This window comes from Apodemus sylvaticus, chromosome 22 (genome assembly GCF_947179515.1).
Source record: "Apodemus sylvaticus chromosome 22, mApoSyl1.1, whole genome shotgun sequence".
Classification (NCBI taxonomy): Eukaryota; Metazoa; Chordata; class Mammalia; order Rodentia; family Muridae; genus Apodemus; species Apodemus sylvaticus.
Window position 1 is genome coordinate 12,463,158 of NC_067493.1, and position 18,055 is coordinate 12,481,212.

An 18,055-nucleotide genomic window follows, 5' to 3' on the forward strand; every position below is an offset into this window, starting at 1 on the left:
CAGTGCAATTTTTAAGTAGCCACATATGCTAGTTCAATTTAATTGCTGTTAAGGTGAGACTTTTTAAAAAGTCTGTATGTGGGGGGAAAATGCAATCATACTGCCTCATTCCAATCTTACTTTACGATTTCATCAGCTCTATTGATCTGCAGACTGCTCAGAGTTTGCATTCTATGTTACACACGGATGACTTTTAAGTTTTGTTTTATTCTAATATTTTAGTAAAATAGAAAGGCCCAGATTTTAAAAATGTGTCATTAATTAACTGTGTGCTACTGTCTTTTATACAGAGAAGCTGTCTAATAACTCTGACTCATTTTAGCATGGACAACATCAACAAGAGCCCTGCTCTCACTATTTGATGTGTAACAAGGATGTGGTTTTCTGAGCAGGCCTGTGCAAAAAGGCCAAAGCACATTTTTCCTTTCATGAGTGAGTCACACCCCTCTCTCATGAACAATTGGATCTTAAATAATGTAAGATACTTCTGGGAGCTTTGAGATGAATAGATATAAGTTCCAGCTGCCATGTGACTGCATCTGCAGGAGGGGTTTGAGAGGTAGGGGGCTAAAATAAAGGAAAAGAGGAAAAAGTCATGCAGAGGAAGAATATGGCTTATGGACAAATCAATTTACACCACAAAATAACATAAACAACACAGAGGTTGCCAAAAAGATGCAGTGTCTATGTTGCTTCATTATCTATGATTGTTCATTATTAGAAAAATTCCAGAATTCTTGTGGTATCTTTGTTTGATTGGATAATTTATATATTTACATTTCAAATGTTATCCCCTTTCCTAATTTCCCACCAGAAACTCTGTATCCCACCCCTGCTCCTCTTTCTATGAGGTCACACACCCACTCCTGCCTCCTTGCCCTCGCATTCTCCTATACTGGGACATTGAGCTTTCATGGGACCAAGGGCCTCTTCTCCCATTGATGACCAAGGACTTCCTCTGCTACATATAATGCCAGAGCCACCCTTAATGTGGTAAAGGTCTTGTTGGGGACATTTCCATTAGTGACATTACTCACTTAATGAAACACTTTCATTTCATAATGAAATTGAGCCTTTTTATATAAAATTTCAGAGCACAATCTGAACCCCATTGAAGTTTTCTTAAAATATTCCATTCTGTTTAGGTTAATTGATATTCTTAAGATATTTCTAGTACATCTTAAAGCTACTCCAAATTCCAGTGCTTCTATGCTGTTATATGCAACACTGTCCCTGTGCTTCCCACTCTGCTAAAATTCCCTCTTGTTTCTCTTTTCAAATACGTGCCTTTTATTGCATCAGAAATCTATGATATCCCAAATCCCAACAGAGGCATTTTAACATTTAGGTGATATCTTTGATTCTGTTGCTTCAAAATGAAAAAATAAACACCATGATCAAGAAAAATATTTGTGAAAAGTGTTTATTTCTTATGTGCCTTGGTCACAGAATATTGAATGTAGCCCAGGCATGAAATTGGATGCAAGCACTCCATGAAATCATGTGAAATAATGTGGTTTACTGGCTTCATTCCCATGTTGTCTGCAGTCCAGTTTCTTGCAACTCCAAGAAAAAAAATCACCCAGAGTGGGTACCATACACTGTCACTATCATAACCTTATATTAATCATTTATTGAGTACATGGCTTACACACAAAACCACAGGTCAACATGATGATAGCCATTCCTCATTTGAGATTGCTCAGTCTCAATTTCTTCAGGATTGTGTATTTATTTATGAACCCATTTTCCACCAAACTTTGTTCATTGGTATCATGATGAAGAGTACTGTCCTATATGTAAGTTCTAATTTGTTTATTCATTAACATTTTTCTAAGATCAAGTACTACATTTGTTAAGACAAGAAAACATATGTTGAGTATCATCTAACATTTTCCTACTACGAAAGTTTCAGTGCAGCAATTTGTTTTTGCACTTCTGTAAAAAATTTGAATCTGGTCTAACTAAAATAACATAACACTTTGGGACAAAGACACACCCTAGCAACCCTGCACTAGAAGCCAAGATGGAGAAGACCTCCACAACCACCATGATCTTCCCCCTGGTGCTATGGTATACAGGGAGGAATGTGATCCAGACACTGCAGAACACCAGCATGCTGAAAGTTAGGAACTTGGCTTCATTGAACCTGTCAGGAAGGTTTCTTGCAAGGAAAGCCACAGTGAAGCTTGCTAGAGCCAAGGAACCCAAATATCCCAGGACAACATGGAAGGAAATGACTGAGCCTTTGTTGCAAATTATGACAGTTTTCCCTTGTTCAGATTGTATATCTCTGACAATAAATGGAGGAGATGTGAGCAACCAGATCCCACAGAGAACAAATTGGATCATTGTACAAATGGGAATGACCAAGTTAGGTGCCCCCGATGTTAGCATCCCTCTCATCCTTCTCCCTGGAGTAGTGAGCTTGAAAGCCATGACTACAGTTATTGTTTTGGCCAACACTGTAGAAATCGCCACTGTGAAAAATATTCCAAATGTGATCTGCTGCAGGATGCAGGTGGCCTGGTTGGGATGTCCAATGAAGAGCAGTGAGCAGAGAAAACAAAACACTAGAGAGATGAGCAGGATGTAGCTGAGAATGCGGTTATTGGCCTTCACAATAGGAGCATCCTTGTACTTCACAAATGTGACTAGTACAAGAATTGTGATGGCTGAGAAGGACAGGGCCATGGAGACTAGAGCTATTCCCAATGGATCTTCATAAGCCAGAAATGACACAGCTCTTTGGACACAGTGGGTTTGCTCTAAGTTGGCATACTTATCATCTGGACACCTCACACACTGTTCCATATCTGCTGTTGAAAAACAATAAGCCATTATAAGGTATCATAGTTTTGTAGTTAATAATTGTTCTCTATTAAACTATGCTTTGTGATGGAACAAACATCATTAAAGGGAATGGAACAGCTAAAAGTATTCACTAAACTAAAAAAGAATGCAAAATATGACAAAAAATGATATTCACAATCTCAGATTATATAATACTTCAAACCATAATTTCACTACTCACAGGCAAGGGTAATGTGCAGTCTTGCTGCATTCATAAAATCTTTACTCTTGTCTTTCTTTGACAGGAGACATTTAATTCTTTAAACCATCTAAGCTTTTAAAATATATTTCATTAAACAGCCTTTACCCTGAGCATTTGGCCTTTTTCAAGGACTAATATGGTGATGGAGGGAAAGACTGTGGTCTGGTCATATAGTCAACTTTCTTTGAACAAATTCTCAAAGAAGAATAAGAATATGCATAGATTATGCCTAAAAATTTTGTTTAAAATTGTTAAAAATGTCTCCTAAAACATTTTCTACATAATATAAAATCAGTAACAACCACATTGTGAGAGATGCGTTCTTAGTAGAGGATATTGCAGGTTATTTGCTGGGTCCAAAAGAAGTTGATACTATATCATTGATAAAGTTCTGAAACAGAGATTTTAGAACTTCAGTTTCATTTAGTACATATATTTCTAGTTTGGAAAGAGAATGTCTTCAAATTCATTAAGTTTTCTTCTGCATCCAAGCATGTACCTGTTTCATTGGAAACCTCATTTTCTGGGCACTGAACACAATCAAAGCAGCAGTCTGCTGTTCCATCCTGATGAATTTTTCTGAATCCAGCAGTACATGGCAGACTACAGATGGACGAGGGAACCTAAGAAAATAAATACTATTATAAAATATGAGTGTGTGTGTGTGTGTGGTGTGTGTGTGTGTCTATTTCATGTATACATCATAAGTATAATGACCTATAAATAGATATATGGGACATTAATATGGTTATAAATTTTCTTCTGATAACCAGCATTAGTTAACAATTTCAGGCACCTTAGTATTTTGAATTACACTGCAATGCTACAAATGTCACACACCATTTACTATATCATGAAATATTATATATGTAACATTCAGGTTGTAGAAAATAAAAACTTTTCATTCCTAACTGATTAATCTAAAAGGAATCTTTATGTGGCATCGGTCTCTCTTTCATCATTATAAGTAAACAATTAGAACATTGAGTTGTATAGAGATAGAAGGTAGGGTAAATCAAGAAAGAGTTATTTGATGAAGATGGAAAAGTAAGTTCTATAAGACACATAAAATTAATTTTTCCTAAGTTTAAAAGAAAATCTTAGCCCCAATTGCCTCCCCCTTTTGCCCAGCTTTTGTGAAGATTTTTCTCGCACACACCCTTACAACCCTGCCATATGACCCTAGCTTTCTTCTATGCTGTGGTATAAATCCTCCACAGGACCAAGGGAAATCCCTCCCACTAATACCAGATAAGGCAGAGGAGGGGAACTGGGAATAGGGATAACATTTGAAATGTAATCAATTACAATAACCACTAAAAAAAATATAAATTTCCTGATCCTGTTCAACATCTCCAAGAGCAGATTCTCTGCTACAGTTTTCCATACCCAAATAGCGCCAGGAGATATATGGGCTACCAGGAGTGCTGACAAGACTGTGAGCACAGGGAAGACCAACATGCCTGTTCCTAGGGAACGACCCTTGGCCCAGAGTTAACGGGAATTGAGAAGCCTGAGAAAAGATCCTTCTGCATTTCTCTTTGCACCTAGAGATGACCCTGAGCCACAGTTCTCCATACCCAAATTCCTCTAGGAAAGATCAGTTCTCCAAGGAGTGTTGACACAAATGCTTGAAGGAGGAGCAAGCTACAGTCAATATAGCAAGACCAGCTAACATCAGAGATTACCAGATGGCAAGAGGCAAAGGCCAGAACATAAGCTTCAGAAACCAAGGCTGCTTGGCATCACCAGAACACAATTCTCCCACCACAGTGAGGCCTGGATAACCGAACACACCAGAAAAGCTAAACTGATTCGAAATCACATCTCATAATGATGACAGAGGACTTTAAGAAAGTCATAAAATGCTGGGGCAGTGGTGGCGCATGCCTCTAATCCCAGCACTCTGGGAGGCAAAGGCAGGAGGATTTCTGAGTTCCAGGATAGCCTGATCTACAGAGTGAGTTCCAGTACAGCCAGGGCTATACAGTGAAACCCTGTCTCAAAAAATAAATAAATAAATAAATAAATAAATAAATAAATAAATAAATAGAAAGTCATAAAATAATTCCAGTAAAGAAAATCAGGACAACAAAGATAAAAAGGTAGAAAGAGGAAACACAAATACCCTTTAAAGAATTACACAAAAACAAAACCAAAAGGGTGAAGGAATTGAACAAAGCCATCAAGGTTGGAAAAATGGAAAAGGAAACAATAAAGACATTACAAAGGCAGATAATCCTAGAAATAGAAAACCTGGGAAAGAGATAAGAAATCATAAATGAAATCATCACCAACAGAATACAAGAAATAGAAAGAATCTCAGATGCAGAAGATTCTTGAGAAAACACTGACACAACAGTCAAAGAAAAATACAAAATTCAAAATTCCCCTAACCCAAAATATCCAGGAAATCCAGGACACAATGAGAAGACCAAACATAAGGATAATAGGTATAGAAAAAAAGTGAAGATTTTCAACTAAAAAAGCCATTAGTATCTTCAACAAAATTATAGAAGAAAACTCTGCTAACCTAAAGAAAGAGCTGCCCATCAACATACAAGAAGCCTCCAGAATTCCAAATAGACTGGACCAGAAAGGAAATTAATCCTTTCAATAATATTCAAGACACCAAATGCAATGAACTAAGAAAGAGTAGTAAAAGAGAAAGAAAAAGTCAAGTAATATATAATATCAGACCTATCTGAATTACACCACTCTTCTCACTAGTGACTATGAAAGCTAGAAGATCCTTGGGACATGTCCTACATACCTTAGGAGAACACTACTTACAACCCAGGGCAGTATACTCAGCAAAACTCTTAAATAAGATAGATGGAGAAACCAAGATATTCCATGACAAAAACAGATTTACACAACATCTTTCTACCAATTCATCCCTACAAAGAATAGAAAATTGAAAAATCCAACACAAAGGGGAAACTTCTCCATAGAAAAAGCAAGAAAGCAATCTTCTTTTAACAAACCAAAAACCATGCAAACATAATTCCACCTGTAACAACAACAACCACAACCACAAAACAACAACAATAACAACAAAAACAGGAAGCAATAATAACTTTTCCTTATTATGTCTTCACATAAATAAATTCATCCCCCCCCCCCAAAAAAAAACACTGACTACCAGACTGGATATATAAACAGAGACCAACATTTTGCTTCCTACATGAAACACATCTCAGTGACAAAGATAACCAATTCCTCACAGTAATGGGCTTGAAAACAATTTTGTGTGCTAGTAGCCCCACCCCCAAAAAACAGCTGGAATAGCAATAAAATAAAATTGATTTTAATTCAAAAGTTATTAGAAAAACATCATGAAGAAGATTTCATCTTCACCAAATGAAAGTGCTTAATTCTGAACATCTATGATCTACATGCAAGGGCAGCCATATTCATAAAAGAAACTTTACTAATGCTCAAATCACACATTGCCCCCACAAAATTATAGTGGGAAACTTCACCCCATTCTCATCAATGGAAAGATCAGAGAAACAAAAAAATCTACAGAGACACAGTGAAACTAACAGAATTTATGGTCTAAATGGATTTAACTGATATATGTATGTGTATATATATATATATATATATATATATATATATATATATATAACATTTCATACTAAAACAAAAGAATATACCTACTTCTCGGCACCTACATAATATAATCAGTCACAAATCAGGCCTCAACAGATATAAGAAGATTTAAATAGTCCCACTCAACCTAACAGATTACCCCAGACTAAGGCTGGTCTTCCATAACAACAACAGCTGTAACAACAACAAAGACAACAAAGCCCTACATAAAGACCACATACACATGGAAGCTGAAATATACCCTACTAAATGAAAACTTGCTCAAGGATGAAATGAAGAGGTAAAAGACTCATTAAAATTTAAAGAAAAAGAAGGCACAACATACCAAAACTAATGGGTCACAATGAAAACAGTACTAAGGAAAATTCACATCTTTGAGTGCCTCCAAAAAGAAACTGGAGAGAGCATGCACTAGTAGATTAACAGCTCATCTTAAAGATTTAGAAAAAAAAAAAAAGAAGCAGATACACCCAAGAAAAGTAGACAGCAGGAAATCATTAAACTCAGGTCTGAAATTAATCAAGCAGAAAAAAATAGATATATACAAAGTATCAACAAATCCAGAAGCTGGTCTTTTCATGAAATCAACAAGATAGATAAAACCTTAGGTAGTCTAACCCGAGGGCACAGAGACAGGATCCAAATAAACAACATCACAAATGAAAAGGGAGACATAATCATGGAAACTGTGGAATTCAAAAAATCATCAGAACCTACTGCAAAGGCTTATACTCAACAAAACTGAAAAACCTGGATGAAGTGGACAATTTTCTAGACTGATACCAAAAACAAATTTAAATCGGGATCAAATTAATGGTCTAAACAGTCCAATAACCCCTCCCCCAAAAAATAGAAGCCATCATTAATAACCTCCCAACCAAGAAATGTTCAGGACCAGACAATTTTTGTACAGAATTCTATCAGATCTTCAAAAGATGCCCAATACCAATATACTCCCACCTATTCTACAAAATAGAAACAGGAGGGATAATATCAAATTTGATCTATGAATCCAAAGTTATGTCAATACCAAAATCACACAAAGACCCAACAAAAAAGAGAACTTCAGACCAATTACCCATATGAACCTCAGTGGAAATATACATAATTAAATCCTCAAAAACTGAATTCAAGAATATAACAAAATGTTCATGACCATTAAGTAGGCCTCATCCCAGGAAAGCAGGGATGGTTGAATGTAAGGAAATTATCAACATAATCCACTATATAAAATAATTCAAAGAAAATGGACACATGATCATTTCAATATATGCTGAGAAAGCATTTGACAAAATCCAACATCCCTTCATGATAAAAGACTTGGAAAGATCAGGAATTCAAGGCACGTAAGTAAACATAGTAAAAGCAATATACAGAAAACCAGTAGCCAACATCAAACTAAATAGGGAGAAACTTTCAGCAATCCCACTAAAACCAGGGACTAGACAAGGCTGTCCACTCTTTCCACCATTATTCAGTAAAGTACTCAAAATTCTATCCAGAGCAATTAGACAGCAAAGAGAGGTCAAAGAGATGCAAATTAAAAAGGAAAAGTCAAAATATCAATATTTACAGATGATATGATAGCATTCTTAAGAGACCTCAAAAACTCCACCAGAGACCTCCTAGAGCTGATAACAATTTCATCAAACTGACCAGATATAAAATCAACTAAAACAAATCAGCAACCTTCCTATACTCAAAGAATAAATAGTCTGAGAAAGAAATTAATGAAATGACACCCTTCACAATAATCATAAACAATATAAAGTATCTTGCTGTGACCCTATCCAAACAAGTGAAAGATCTGGATGACAACAGTTAAAGTCTCTGAAATAAGAATTTAAAGAAGAATTCAGGTTATGGAAAGTTCTTCCGTCCTCATGGAATGGCAGGAATGTTTTGATAAAAATGGCCATCGTGCTGAAAGCAATCTATAGATTAAGTGAAATCCCTATCAAAATTCCTACTCAATTCCTCATAAGTCAGAAAGAGCAATTCTCAAGTCCATTTGTAATAAGAACATAACCCAGGATAGCGAAAATAATTCTCAACAATAAAAGAAGTTCTGGGAGGATCAGCATCCCTAACCTCAAGCTGCACTACACGGCAATAGTGAAAAATTTGCAAGGAATTGGTAGCAGGTAGAACACTGGAGTAAAATTGAGGACGAAGAATTGAACTCACACAACTATGATCACTTAATATTTGACAAAGAAGCTAAAGCCTTCTAGAGGAAAAATACAGCATTTTAAACAAATTTTACTGTTTCAACTGGTGTTCAGCATGTAGAAGAGTGCAATTTGAGCCATTTGTTTCTCCTTGTACAAAAATAAAGTCCAAATGGATCAAGGATCTCCACATAAGAGCAGACACACTGAAACTAATAGAAAAGGAAGTAGGGAAGCACCTCAAGCACATGGGCACAGGGGAAATTTCTTGAACAAAACACCAATAGCTTATGCTCTAAGATCAATAATTGCCAAATGGGACCTCATAAAGTTGCAAAGCTTTTCTAAGACAAAGGGCAATCTCAATAGAACAAAATGGCAAATAATAGATTGGGAAATGGTCTTTACCAAACTTACATCTGATAGAGGGCTAATATCCAATACATATAAAAAACCTATATGTTAGACTCCATAGAACCAAATAATCCTAATAAATAGTGGAGTGAAGAACTAAAAAGAGAATTCTCAATATTAAATGACTGAGAAGCACTGAAAGAAAACATTCTTAGTGATCCAGGAAATACAAATCAAAACAACACTGATATTTCACCTCACACCAGTCAGAATAGCTAAGATAAAAAACTCAGGTGACATGAGATGTTGGTAAAGATGTGGAGAAAGAGGAACTTTCCTCAATTTCTTGGTGGGATAGCAAGCTTGTACAATCACTCTGGAAATAAGTCTGGCCATTCCTAAGAAAATTGGATCCATTTATACCACCCCTGGGCATGTATCCAGAACGTGTTCCAACATGTAATGAAGACATATGCTACACTATGTTCATATTAGCCTTATATATAATAGCCAGAAGCTGGAAAACAAAACAAAACAAAACAAAAAGTGTTGTCCTTTAAAACAGGAATGGAAACAGAAAATGTGGTGAATTTACATAGTGGGATTCTACTCAGCTATTTAAAAATACTTAATTCATGAAATTCTTAGGCAAATGGATAAAACTAGAATATATCACCCTGTGTGAGGTAACACAATCACTAAAGAACACACATGGTATGTACTAATTGATAAGTGAATATTAGCCCAGAAGCTCTGAATACCCAAGATACAATTCACAGATCATATGACCCTCAGGAATAGGAAAGGGCAATTTATGGATGCTTCAGTCATTTTTAGAAGGTGGAACAAAATATTCACAGGAGGCATTATGGAGACAAAACATCAAGAAGAGGCTGGACAAAAAGACCATCAAGAGACTGCCCCACATGGGGATCCATCCCATATACAATGCCCATCCCAAACCTGGATGTTATTGTGGATGCAGGGAAGTGTTTGCTGACAGGAGCCTGACATAGCTGTCTTCTGAAAGGCTCTGCTAGAGCCTGAAAAATACAAAGGTGGATGCTAACACTCAACCATTGTACTGAGCTTGGGGTCCTTGGTAGAGGAACTAGGGAAGGGACTGAAGGAGCTGTGGACATTTACAGTCCCATTTGGGGAGCAGCAGTGTCAACAAGAGAAACTCCCGGGGACTGGACCACCAACCAAATAGTACACATGCAGGAACTCATGGGTCCAGCCACATACGTGGCAGAGGAGGGACTTGATGGATGTCAGCAGGAAGAATGGCTTTTGCACCTATTAGGGTTCGAGGCAGGCAGATTTCTGAGTTCAAGGCCAGTCTGGTCTACAGAGTGAATTCCAGGACAGCCAAGACTACACAAAGAAACCCTATCTTGAAAAACCAAAAAAGAAAAAAAAAGGTTCAATGCTGCAATGTAGGGGAGTGCCAGGGCTGGAAGATGATGGTGGGTGGATGGGTGGTGGGGGTGCACCCTCATAAAGGCAGTGGGAAGTGGAATTGCATAGGGGTTTCTGGGGGAGGAGACATGAAAAGGGGTGACATCTGAAATATAAAGGAAATATTCAATATAAATATAAAAATCGTATATATACGATGCATATATCATATACATATATACATATATAATTTGTATATACATATATACTAATATATATATATATATATACAAATTAAAAAATGAAGACTTTGAATCTAAAGAACAATTTCTGTTAATGAATACATACTATTTTTAGTTTGGCTATAAATATGTTCACACAGAATCTGCAAATTCCGTAAGTTTTTTTGTCCACAGCTCCTTCAGTCCCTTCCCTAGTTCCTCTACCAAGGACCCCAAGCTCAGTACAGTGGGTGAGTGTTAGCATCCACCTTTGTATTTTTTCAGGCTCTAGCAGAGCCTTTCAGAAGACAGTTTAAATATAGTTGCAAAATTGAAATTTTATTTACAAATTTAATAAATACATTACTAAGAGGTGAATAGGCTTGTGGGTGCAATTGAATATGGAATCCAGAGGCCTTTGATCCCTAAGACCAGATTTTCATGAAATTGAGAGATATCAAATTTTGGTGTTTGTAACCGAGAATGATCTTTTGCAAGCATAGCAGTTGTTCTTAACACAGAGCTAATGCTTCATCACCTCATATTTTAAAATGTAGATAAACTGAAAAAAATAAAAACTGTACTCACTGATGTTCCTCCTGTGGCCCACTCTAAGTCTTCAGATAAATGAAGTTGTTGGCTCTGTGGAAAACAACTAAAATAGCTTCCGATTTTCACTTTTAATCCAAGGTCTTGTGGAAAATTCCAAATGATGAAAATGTCATACTTTGCACACTGATTTTCTCTATGGTTCATGCTCACCAGTTCTCCAACAGGGTTAATAAATACCCTGGTTTTCAGCAAGGAAGACACCTAAATGAGATCCATCTTTAGATGCTTACATATGTACATCAATAAAGGGAAGAAAATTTTGAGATTTTCCCCTAAATTTTTAATGAATTTACAAAAAGACAGTGTATTAAAGTAATCACATAGTAAAGGCAATACACGTCATAGATAATTGAACATTAATATACTTCTTATTAATGTTCAATGCTAAAACATGCTAGAAAAATGATTATGAGATAACAAGTAACATGGTGTGTCAGTGTGTGTGTGTGTGTGTGTTTGTGTGCACCCATTTGTCAAAAATACTTTTTAAAAAATGAAGCCATGTATGTGCAAATAAAGAGGGATTCTGAATGTGCGCGAAAATAAACATTGGTTATGAGTCTTTCATGTATAGAGAGTAAACATATATGAGATAATATAAACTTAATAAAATATATAGTCTTATTCACTTATGGTTTTGTATATAATCGTTAATTTAAATGAGTAACTATTAGTTAATACACATGTATTGTTTCTTGAGAAATTATTCTTTAAAAAAGTATTCTAGTCTGTCATCACTTAAGGTTTTCATGACAAAACTCTTGGCTCCTCTTTTAAATATTAAAATCACTTGTGGAAATGTTGAGATACATTTTCATAAAAGTCACTGTTATCTTAAAAATGTATTGTCTCTTATTAAATGTAATCCTTGAAATTCATATTAATCCATGTAAAAATTAATTGGAGAGTTTTGCAGTGTAGAAATATTTCTAATGAAAGAATAATCTTTAATAAATGGACAGGTGTTTCTCTGGGGCCATTTAAAAGATCACATTGCCATCTCTAAGCATAATGAAATGTAAGAAACTTTACCTGCTGGCAGTCAGTGAATTCTCCTTTGACGCCTGATGTTTTCTGAGACTCTACTTGTTGAAGAAGTAGCTCATGGTAGGTGTGGGCCACAGCATACACAGCATTATACAAATTGTAACCTTCTTCACTCAGTGCCATGTCATATTTGTGCAATGCCGTCCATTCCAATGTATTATTGAATGCAAACTGATCCATTTCATTGCTGTTTTTAGAGATTGAACAATTAAAATATTTCCACCCCAGCATAGACTCAGAAACATTTACTGGGTATTTGTTATAGTTAATTGTTTGCATAAAATTTCTAAATTTAGCAAGCTCAACTCTGTGTTGTGCAAAAGTGACAGTTCCATGGAAGAAATCAAGGCTGAATTCTTTTTTATTTGTGACAACATCCCATTGTGAGGTTGTGATCCAGATTCTCTGAGAACCCAAATATTCCCACCTTCTAAAGCTGACTTCTAAAGTAGAGTTCATTTTACCATAAATGATAACAACCTTTGCTGAAGATGTCATAATTTGTTTATCATATATCATAGCCTTTGTCATGTACATCTGCAAGGTTTCTGGGATCACATTCAGAAAAGCTAAACAGATGCCATGCCTTTGCATTTCTTCTCTTAAATCTGAGAGAAACTGAATGCCTTGGTCATTATCTGAGATGACTACTCCTATCCAAGTCCATCTAAAATGAAGCAGCAAGGAGACCATGCCATGGGACAAATATGTTTCCTTTGTGGCTATCTGATGGAGATATGGAAACTGGTCATGGTCACTTAGGTTAGGATTGAATGATCCAAAGAAAACCTAAAGAATGTAGAAGAGAGAATGAAACATTGACATGAGGAATATGATTGTTATGATTTATGGATTCAGATACAAGTAACACTACTCACATTTCAGAAATCCTATTAAGGACTGTAAGAGCATACTAGAAATATAATTATTATTCCTAACATATTCTAGACTATTCCTGACAATTCTGAATTTCCCACAACAAAGTTTCGCCTGTTTGCCAAAACATCTATGATCTGATTATTTAATTATTTTCCATATATAATGTGTGTGTGTGTGTGTGTGTGTCTAGCTCTGTAAAGCAGAACACTCATAAATGCATGTTGCCCAAGGTTTCTTCTAGGCACCTGTAAAAGAATTTAATGTTGCTAACTCATTCCGTGTCACACATTCTTACCTTTGGTGTCCTAGACTGAATTGTCAGTTTTAAAGATGTTTTCCATGATGGTCCTGTAAGGTCTACATCACAAAGTCCATTTTCTTGACAGACATAATTGATAAAATCCTCACTATTGTTTACAGGTGAATGTAATACATCCAAAACATCCAATGTATCATGACACAGATCAACAGTGTTGACGAATAACAAAGATGTGTTGGGTAAAATATAAGGATTCTTGTTGATTTCATCAGTAGCAAAAAACAGTACCATAAAAAACTCATATCTTCTTTCTGGTATTCTAAAATAAGTCATAATGATGACTAAGGGAGATGATTGAAACATAAAGTTTCAATTGCAGTAACGTTTCTTAATATAAGACATGCTAAATTACAGTCTAAATGTCTTGAAATAAGCTTCATATAGTAGATATCTTTAGAACTGAATACAATTTAAGTATTCATAGACATTGGGCAATATAATATGATAAATTTTGTATTCATTGAAAGCGATAAAGTTTTCTTTATCTCTGAATATCATCCTTGTTATAATCCTCTTGAGAAAGACTGCTACAAAATAGCCTTGGAGTTGTAATTCTACATATACATAAAAAAGCATGAATTAAACCAAATATGAAAGACATAATAGATTCTCCTTAAATTTATTTTATTATTTGAATGTGTTTTATACATCAAGAATCTTAATAATATTGAAAATTTTGAATATCAAATAATACATCAAAAATTTGGTTCAGCTTTTATATTCTATCCTTTCATACCCTAAAATACTACTAATGCATATTTAATAATATACATACCTGAGGATCCTAGGTCTATTGTTGCATACTAAATTGTTTTCAAGCATACAAAATATTCTTTGGGAATTATGCACAATAATGATCATGATTAATTTTCAACTATTAATATTCCACAAAACAGAATGATTTTAAGATATATTACATTTAGATATATTTATCCATATCAAAATATTCAAAATGATACAATATAGCATATAACCAGAATATTATCCTTTATGTTCTTTTACACATTAATTTAATGTTACATTTTAGTGTGATGTTACTATGTCAGTTTCGCAAAACTGGTATCACATTTCTCTTAAGACCGCAGTCTTCCTTATTCTTTGAGATCCTTTAAATTATGTTTGAGCACAGAAATCTTATCTACATATGAAATATGTTCATCTGACCTAGCACAGTTGGTAGTTGATCTGTTACTACTAGCAAATACCTCTAATCAGGATAAAACATCTAATATTCTCCTTTGCTGAAATTTGCATTTTTCAGTTGAGAGTTTGGAGTTAAGATTTTCTTTCTAAACATGAAATTTTATTTGTAATTTTAAACCTTGGTGTGGCTTATAAATGGGTCACCAATGAGAATTTCCACTATTTTCCAGTGAGGTATGGAATAATACAGAGTGCATCAGAAATGGAATTCTACTGACTTAACAGAGAAATATAATAATTTGAAGCCACAATCATTATCAAAGTGTACACAGTGCACTATGGCTAACAATTGGAAAATATATATATTTTTTTAAATACCAACGATGTAAAAGTTGAATAAGAGATGGGATAAGAAACTGATAAAGAAGTCACAGGTACATTGATTCGCTAAAAGTTGCTTACAACAGTCCATCTCTCATGAACTGCAGCCACCAATAACATCTCACAATTGGGATCTCAGAACTATGGGGCCACAATGAAAGCAGCTTCTTATCCACAAGTACTACATTTATTTATCGAGATTTTTCTCTAATGTTGTATTTGTTCATTAATAAATAGAAATAATGACAATTTACCCGATAGTGAGAATAAGCCTAATACCTGGAAGGGATTTGCAAAATTGGACCAAATGATTATTCTAGTAACACAATATTTAGACCGGAAGTCTTTTTCTATATTCAAAGTCAACTCCAGAATGGCAGGAGAGGCTCATTTAAAAACTATGTTACAAAGCAGTGTATAAGTACATACCCAAGTATATACATATTATATATGCAAGCAGGTGTAGTAGACCTGCATACACACAAATATTTCAGTGATAGAATCTATGTCCAACTGTTGGAGACCAAAATTATGTAACCATTTTTGGAAGGCATCTAGATGCATGTTTATACAGTAATCATTGGCAGACAGTTGGATATAGGCAGTGATGTTGTCTTTTCAAATTGAGCTCTTGCCAAAGGTGGGAATTGTGAATTCATGACAGATGAGGAAACATTTCTACATATGATATTCACAAAGACTCAAAAGATAAGATGCAGTCTCTGTCATTGTCCATGTGATCTCTCCATCAGTTCTGGTTCCCAATGAATTAAAGGTAAACTAAACTGTGATACATTTGAAAGTATTCAAATAGTGATTAATATTATACTTAATTTTCAATGTTTCCTAAAATTACAGAAGAAAGAACAGGAAAGAATTCCACTGTTTGTGTACGCAGATAAGTATTTCTAATTCATAATATTGAAGCAGGAAATAAATGTTAAGGACTTACCTATGTTTAAAAATTTCTTCATAATAATGGTCAGTAGGACCCTCGAGTGTCCGCAGGAAGAAACCACAGTCAGTTCTCATATCTCCATGTTTATCTTCACTCTTATTTATCCTCAAAAAGCAATTGGGTTCAGTCAAACAGCACAAGATGAAAGAAAGCTTCAGGAGCAAAAAGCAAATAGTGAAAGCAGACAGCTTCTTCATGTCTGCTAGGCTCTCAGATGAAGCAGTTGTGAAATCTGTTTCTTATGCAGACAAACATCACACACACGTTTTCACCAAGGTGTCTGTTTTAAGGCTATTGCTCAATGGAGGTATACTCAGTTATACCCAACTGTTTATTTCTATTCATCCTATGTCATGCTCCCTGGAAACATCAGGAAAATTCTAGCCTCAAGCACTACATCTGAGGTCTGAAAACTTTTGAAAACATGTTGTGATGATCCTGTTCTCCATCGTCAGGTGCCATGCCTTCATTCATATTTCTGAAAACATATTTTGGAGAGCATGTTCTCCATCCTCAGGTGTCATGATTTCATTCATATGCATGGCATAATTCCCAAGGAAAATTTCTCCTGGGCAGCTTTTTCCAGAATATGTGTCAACAGCCATGTGTATAAACACAATATATTTCATCAGAATGTCTATAGAAAAAATTTTAGAAAGTCATGAAAGTTCCATACATTCACACTCTGAGAAGAAACATGGGGCATTATGTCTTCCACTGTCTAGAGTAGAGAAGTGTAATCTCACATGAAACATTGAGCCAGGAGTTGAAAATTCACTCTATTGTTTATATACTATTGTGTGCCAGTCATGTTTACAAAATATCTTCAAACTTCCTGTGATTCCTCTCACCTGGAGAACATGTCATTATGCTAAATAGAAAATTTATGGATTTTTAAAGATTCATCACCCATTCTGTCCAATATCAGTGCCTGTACAGATATTCATTGAATTATTATGCTGATCTCTTGGCTGATTATCTGTCCCTTTGCAGTCAGTGGCATTTGATGAAACATTTCTTTTTTGATGTTTGTTCACAACTCATTAAGAATTTGAGAACAATTTCACACATTTTCTCAAAGAAATGAAAGAATTAATATGCCATTTCTGAGAGAGAATTGTATTTCTAATATGTGTATATCTTATATTTTCTACCATGTCAAGTTGGTGTTTGTTTTGAAATGGTCCTGTCTTGGATTATATTGCAACAACCAGATGTATGTCTGCTTTGGCAATTGACGTAATTTGGTTAGATTACAATGAGTGACACATATGGAACACTGAATTTGATTTATATTTGCTTCAACTACATTATTTTTGGCCCATAATATTCACACTGAATTAAATGGAATCTTTAACTCCATTTTTGGAATGATTGCAATGTCACTGGCTTATAATAAAATCTTGCTATGGAGTTTATTGTACCATCTTGTTACTATGAATAAAAATTTGTTTCATACTTTGGGTGAATTATGACTGTCAATTTGAATATTTTTAGTAGTTTTGCAGACCTTGGGAAAATTGGGAAAAATTTGAGCCTTGATATTGTGATATTCCATATTTTTGTATACAGGGTGGTAATACCATGTCAAATGAATTGGGAATGTGCATGGAATCTGAATCTTCGCTCTATTGTGACTACTATGGAAATGCCATACTGGGCTGTGGCATACTTTTGGAAATCATTTGGTGCACATGAGTATTGGACTTGGATCCATACCATACTCATTATAGTCAGACTACCGGTCAAATATAAAGGTCTTTCAAAAAAATTGAATTTGATTTTGCCAAGATTGATACGTGAGACTCCATGTGGTTTTCTATAGAGAAATTATCCATGTCCTTGGAACACAAATAGTATTTCTTGCAATTTCTTTTCTTTCTGCTTTAAGCTCAT

At 35.1% G+C, this 18,055-nt stretch overlaps 2 protein-coding genes across 3 annotated transcripts in view; both read right to left on the bottom strand.

The window, feature by feature from the left end:
* The window catches only part of LOC127673330 (zinc finger protein 431-like), a 269,940-nt gene that overhangs the window by 234,596 nt on the left and 17,289 nt on the right, over nucleotides 1-18,055 (bottom strand). The gene's annotated exons all lie outside the window — the stretch shown is intronic.
* LOC127673328 (vomeronasal type-2 receptor 116-like) lies at nucleotides 1,912-16,356 on the bottom strand. Of its 2 annotated transcripts, none has more exons than XM_052168961.1 (6): nucleotides 16,154-16,356; nucleotides 13,654-13,936; nucleotides 12,465-13,268; nucleotides 11,409-11,633; nucleotides 3,555-3,678; nucleotides 1,912-2,816 (listed from the first exon to the last, which is right to left on the bottom strand). In XM_052168961.1, the coding sequence occupies exons 1-6, from the start codon at nucleotides 16,354-16,356 to the stop codon at nucleotides 1,912-1,914; spliced, it is 2,544 nt and encodes an 847-aa protein (XP_052024921.1). The 2 variants fall into 2 exon arrangements, with proteins under 2 accessions (XP_052024921.1, XP_052024920.1); XM_052168960.1 differs by having other exon boundaries at nucleotides 1,912-2,819.